General features: G+C 43.1%; 1 protein-coding gene across 1 annotated transcript in view; it reads right to left on the bottom strand.

Moving 5' to 3' along the window:
• Positions 1–3316: 3316 nt before the first annotated feature.
• The window catches only part of rps6kc1 (ribosomal protein S6 kinase polypeptide 1), a 20288-nt gene continuing 17612 nt past the window's right edge, over positions 3317–5992 (bottom strand). The window contains exons 15-16 of the mRNA XM_084030271.1: positions 5469–5564; positions 3317–5108 (exon numbers count right to left, since the gene is read on the bottom strand). Coding sequence (XP_083886397.1) covers positions 5007–5108; positions 5469–5564 — 198 coding nt within the window. The 3' untranslated portion in view covers positions 3317–5006. The remainder of the gene's footprint in view (positions 5109–5468; positions 5565–5992) is intronic.

Genomic DNA, 5992 nt, shown 5'->3' with positions numbered 1-5992 from the left:
GTTTGTCAGTCACTGAAATTACATCATTATCTTTTTTTAAAGTGATGGACAGGGCTTTACTCATATTATAGGGTCAAAGGTCAGTGTGGCAACCACAAAACATTCAGTGGCGGGGCGTCATATGACCTCTCGGGTTCAATGACCTCTCAGTGACCTTATTGTATTCTCTTAAAGTGGGAAAACAGAGCATCGCAGTTTGAAATCATGAGGCTAATGAACCTCATCTGCAAATGGAGGGAGTGTGTCGCACACCAGCACACTGTGGGGGGTCCAATGACCTGTTAGTAAGATCCCTAAACCCTAAAGGCCGACGTGTGGTTAATTTTGGGGTTGTTTGTACAGACACTGATATTTACTGAGACAGATTCTGTGAAATGTCTTCCACATTTACCTCATCACCACGGCAGAGGAGCTGAGGTAAGAGGCAGAGCTGCTTTGTACTATCTGATCAGATTAAGGCGTAAGGCGCGGCCCAAGGCAGGAGGGCAGTGACACGTAGTATTACAGCAGTTCATTAAAGGCAGACCAAGAGGGGATTTAATTAGACCTTCATTTCATCTGGAGCGGAACATCTTTTTATATAGACATGCCGTATATTACATTTTTTAAAGTATATTATATTTGTGTTGACTTGTATAATCTGTGAAGACTCATTCAGAGATATTTTCATCAAGTTTGTGGTCATGATCCCTTCCCCAAGGTGTGCACTGGACACCAGCAGGTGCTGCTTGATATATTACAAAACTACATTTTTCACCTGGAAAGAGAATTATTATGTTTTGGTTATTATGAAAACAACATTTAAAGAAAGAAAGAAAATTCAGGAGTTTTACTGTCTGACAAAACATTATGATATTCCGTAGGTATCTGATTATATATATATATATATATATATATATATATATATATATATATATATTTATTACACCTTTACCTGTTTCACAGTGCTGATTACCTTTACCTTACCACTTGCTGCTGCGAATGCTGTTGGCTTGTGTGTGCGTCTGTGCAGTGGTAAGGATGTGTGTGTGTGTGTGTATGGGGGGGATAATGAAGAGGCATTGTGTCTCTTCATAATGACATCATGGCTCTGACAGAAGCTGGAGACGATGCCCGGGGTCTCAGAGCGGAACTCTTCAGCTTGGCGCAAGTGTGCATGTTTGTGTGTGTGTGTGTGTGTGTCCGTCCCCGGGGCTAGAGGAGTCCTCCTGGGCTTTGTGAACGAAAGTCAAACCGTCAAAGACAAAAACAAAACCTGACCAAGAGCAATATGAAGCAGAGGGCAGGCCATTTGGCTGCTGCCCTGCTCGCTGGTGCCTCAGTGTGAAAGTGATGGGTGCGAGGGCTGAGGGGAGGCACATTTGAAGGGATGGAGAGAGAGAGAGAGAGGGGGGGGGGGGGGGTAGAGGTGGGAAAAGACTACAGAGAAAGAGAGGGGGAGATCCAGGAAGTTGCAGAAAAAGGGTTCAGGGGTCAATTCAGCCTGCAGGCCCGGGTGACGCTTTCAGGGCTCTGGACTGTATTGCATCACGAGAGTCCTTGGCGTGTCCTCTTAATCTTGCCTCTGACCAGACGGATCCTTCCCTGTGGCTTCGTACACACACAAAGACATTCAGACATGTATAAAACACATGCACCTTTGGTTCTTTGTGTGTGTGTGTGTGTGTGTGTGTGTGTGTGTGTGTGTGTGTGTGTGGTGGAACCAGATAGACAGTGGTGGGAGAGGATTCTTTCCGTAAATTGCAATACATAAGATTGGGAGCATTTCTATTGACTTTCAACAGCTCTCAGCATGGAGACGGCTGAGCCGGCAGCTCGCAGCTAACGGTGCTAGTGTGTGCCTAAGGGGGAACCAGAGGGTTGGTGCTACACTTCCGCGATGAAGCCGTTATTATTAGCTGTAACCGCCTTATGAGCACAGAACTAGCCAATGGTGTACGCTCACATACATGAATATGCACTAAAAATATGCACTGCAAGTAAAGTACAAGTACCAAAAAAAAGTACTTGAGGAAATGTACTTACTTCCACCAGTGCAAACAGTTTTAAGAGTTTGGGATATTACTCACAGCAGGGCATCATGTGCTGAACCCAGTTATACATGAATGTACATTTTTAGGTTTGTATTCCATGATATTGAAGTCCATATCAGATAAACCATTTATGGAAGAACTTCTTCATGTACAGCAGCGTCAAATATGAACACATTGAAGGCACGGCTCACATGGAGGCTGACTAAGATTGACAGGTTTCTTCTCGGAGCTGAAGTGAACCTCTCGCCCTGAGTGTGTGTGTAATGAGAGACAGGTCTGGTGACAAGCACTAATCAGCCTGGACTCTTGACCCTGTGGCAGTGAGGCCGACACAAGGGGAAACACCCTGACACCGCTAACAACTCCCCCGACCTGTGTGTGTGTGTCTGTGTGTGTGTGTGTGTGGATGAGCTTGTGACATTTCAGGTAATGGAGAGATGAGTTCAGTTTCAAGATGTGAACATTTTCTGATATGAAAAGTCTATTTCAACTGGGTTTTTTCCAGAAAAGTAGTAAGAAAATAATGTTAAATATCCAGATAAATTATCTAATTAATTTCTAAATGTTTAAAAAGCCGGCCCCTTTCCATTTCTGGCAGTTAAAGTTTTTAGTTTTTGTTTTTCTTTAGCAAATAGTTGGTTATCTTATGTTTTTATGGGGCTTTTTATTCTACATTATTGACAGGAGCAGTTACTTCCTTGAGTCTCTGCTGGTTTCCTAGCAACTGTTTCAGCCAAGAAATAGTCTAGACCGCTGCCAGACTTTAGCTAAGCTTCCTCAACACACACACAGTTAAATACATATAAATACAGCTGACCTCCAAGTCGGCTCAGTTATCACAAAGACGTAACATTTGAGGAGTCAACTGGTTTCTGCATTGTTCTGTTTTATCATGAAAGCTGCTCATTAAAACACTCGAGTCTACCTGGATGTCCTCTGCTACTCAGTGGAATACGATATACGGTATGATTTCTTGTTTGTCCTGTTTCCCAAATGGATTTTCAAATAATCCAAGACATTTTTTCAGGCTTGAAGCTGATAACACAGTAGCTGCACCTAAAAAAGGGACCCATGTGTATCAATGAGTGCTTGGGATTCACCATGCTGCCTGTGTGCTGGCTCATATAACCGTCACGGTGACGCTCATCGGGAGTGACAGCGGCTTTCTAGGAGCATCATCATTTTCTGCTGATAAGAGGGGCTGTAGCCTCAGAACAAAAACGACGCACCCCACGCTCCTTACACTTAAACAGAGAATCTATAAAAGAAGCATCACCACGGTAGATGTTCTCATCCAGGTATGTTTATTGTTATCCAGAGTGCACTGACAGACCAGGGCCGACACAAAACACAGAGAAAGCATCCAATAGAAAACTGAAAAAAAAAGAAAAGAAAAAATGTTGTTGTTAATGTCTCATAAATGGGTTGATGGGTGGAATCTGGACCCGGTCATTTACAGTATTTGTTAACATGTATCATACCACAGTGCAGTGGAGTACAACAGCGTGCAGCATTTACAGTGGAGTGATTATCTGTGTATTGTTAAGTAAAATGTATTACACTGCGTTTGATATTCGCTCCGATATCTCTCAAAAGTCTCATCTGATCGTACAGGAAAGTGATATATGGCATGTCATGTAACCATGGCGACGTTGGTCACACAACTCAATCATTACAGAGATCAGCGTGAGGATCTGTGTGGCAGGTTAGAAGATGTGCTGCTCAAAAGTAAAACACACAAACACATAAAAAAGGGGATACGACTGATGAGGCAGGAAGTGATCGACAAGGCTTTTAGAAAGGTGATTTTACATGACGTACATTATTGTTCGATTCGGTTTTCCATAACGTTAATTACAGAAATCATATTCTTCCATGCAGAAAATGTAGTGTTGTACAGGAGGGAGAACTTCCTCCGTTACAAAAAACAACCACAGTCTACAAAAAGGGGCTGGTTTGAAATGTGTGGCTCAACAATCATCCTTCTTTTTTTTTATCTTACTGACCTCACAGTCAGGTCTTACAGACCTATAATCTATTAAATAATGCAATCTTCTTAAAACTAAACACTTCACTCAACAATAAACCATCTCCCACCTCAAAATGTTTTGCTCGTTCATGTCGTAGTGTCCACTCGTTACCGTACGTGCAGCTAGTTGGCTAAAACAAAGTGTGACAATGTCGAAGGAAATTAGATCCATCTGTTCCTGGATCAGCGCAACACAACCCCGACATCAAATATAAAGCTCAACCTCTCTCGCTCACAGCTAATCTCAATGGGCTCTGTGAGGAATGATGAAAGTGTTACAGGTGGCAAACGAACTGAGTGTATTGCAAACGGGTTCTTAGGAGAACCGACTTAAAGGTGCTGCACGCGAGACTGGGAGCATCTCTATTGCCTGTCAACATGGCAACACACACAGAGGGAAAGCCACTTTCTGCTCAGGTAGTCATCACTCCACTATATCTTTAGGTAGCAAATAGTGGTTTGCAGATATATTAAGGCCCTGAATGTCAAATGTAGTACCTTTAAGTCTGTGTCAGTTTGAATGAGTGACTGAATTAATGCAGTGAAAACACAAACATGTCACATCTCACTGTAACATTTTGGCTTACCGTTAGGTATGAGGAGTGTAAAAGCAACAATGTCATCGTGGATCATCACTCAGTACCAGCACTTATTGTATAAATTATTGCACCACAAGTGTTGTTAAGTGTTCCCTGCACTAAAAAGGTTACGCAGTAAACCCTCTATGAAATAAAGTAATTAGGACTTTATAAGGAAAGTAAGAATGCTTCTTGGCAAATTCCTTTTTTAAAAAAAGTACACAGGGGCTGAACGGCCGTAGATAAAATGGGCGATGTATGCCGAAATGCACCATCCGTATTTACTGTATATCTATTGGAGGGTCCAGTCTGAGTGCCAGGGTCTCCCATGCACTCTGGTTCCCGCAGTCCCACAATGCACAGCGTCTATTTAGGCCAGTCCACTCTGGCAAAGAAAGGGTGGGATTTGATATCGTCCACGCCTCCCACACCTGCCCCCAGCCTCTCCATTGGGTTGTACTGGAGCAACTGCAGGACGAGAGGAAGAGCAAACTCACATTTAAAATTCAGTATACGTACTAACACGCGATGCCACAGCGTCCTTAATATGGAATCTTTTCCCCTGGGAAGAAACTGACAAACTGTATATTTTAAATATCCCATATACACATTTATATCTACGTTAAATGTTCATTGTGTTTACCAGCCAGTGAGAAAGGGTTGTAATCTTAATTTAAATAAAAATGCAACAGATTATGACTTTAACGTCATCACAAACAAACTCACCCAACCTCACAGCATTCGTTGAGTTCATTCTTCAATCTGTGCTTTCAAATGCATGTGAAATTACAGATCATAAATGCAGAATTACAAAAAAGGGACTCTCACCTGCTCCAGCAGAGATCTGGCCTCCTCTGAAACGGACTCGGGGACGTTGAGAGCAGTGTGACGACCGATTCCCGCCGGATGACACCGCAGCAGAGACTGCGGAGGGAAGGAGGGGTGGAAAGAGGAGATAACCATCAACCAAAAACAAAGAAAACCTGACGGGCCGAGAGCTAAAGGGACAGATACACTGACACCCGCAGAGCCTAGGTCAGCGTGAGCGCACCGCGGCCGGACAAATAGGAGGAGACCAAAGAGCCAGAGCACCTGAAACAACAGTGATCACACCAACTTCAACAAGGCAGTGATTTCACTGCTGTTGCTCTTTCTTAGAGCCACTGTGTGTGTCGGACAGAGCCGAGTGTCACAGAAAGGATGACGCGGTGTATTTGTTCTCTAGTTATACAGAGCAGCTTTACTGGAAGAACCGATGGTTGAGCAGCAGTCAACACAAAGCCTTTTTTTTAAAGTTCAATTACAAGGAATTGTAGAACGGAAAACAAAAAATAGAAATAATTGCACAAGTG

Source organism: Eutrigla gurnardus, assembly GCF_963514095.1.
Source record: "Eutrigla gurnardus genome assembly, chromosome: 16".
Classification (NCBI taxonomy): domain Eukaryota; kingdom Metazoa; phylum Chordata; class Actinopteri; order Perciformes; family Triglidae; genus Eutrigla; species Eutrigla gurnardus.
Note: the sequence above shows the minus strand (reverse complement) of the source record. Positions and strands in the feature narration are given on the sequence as shown.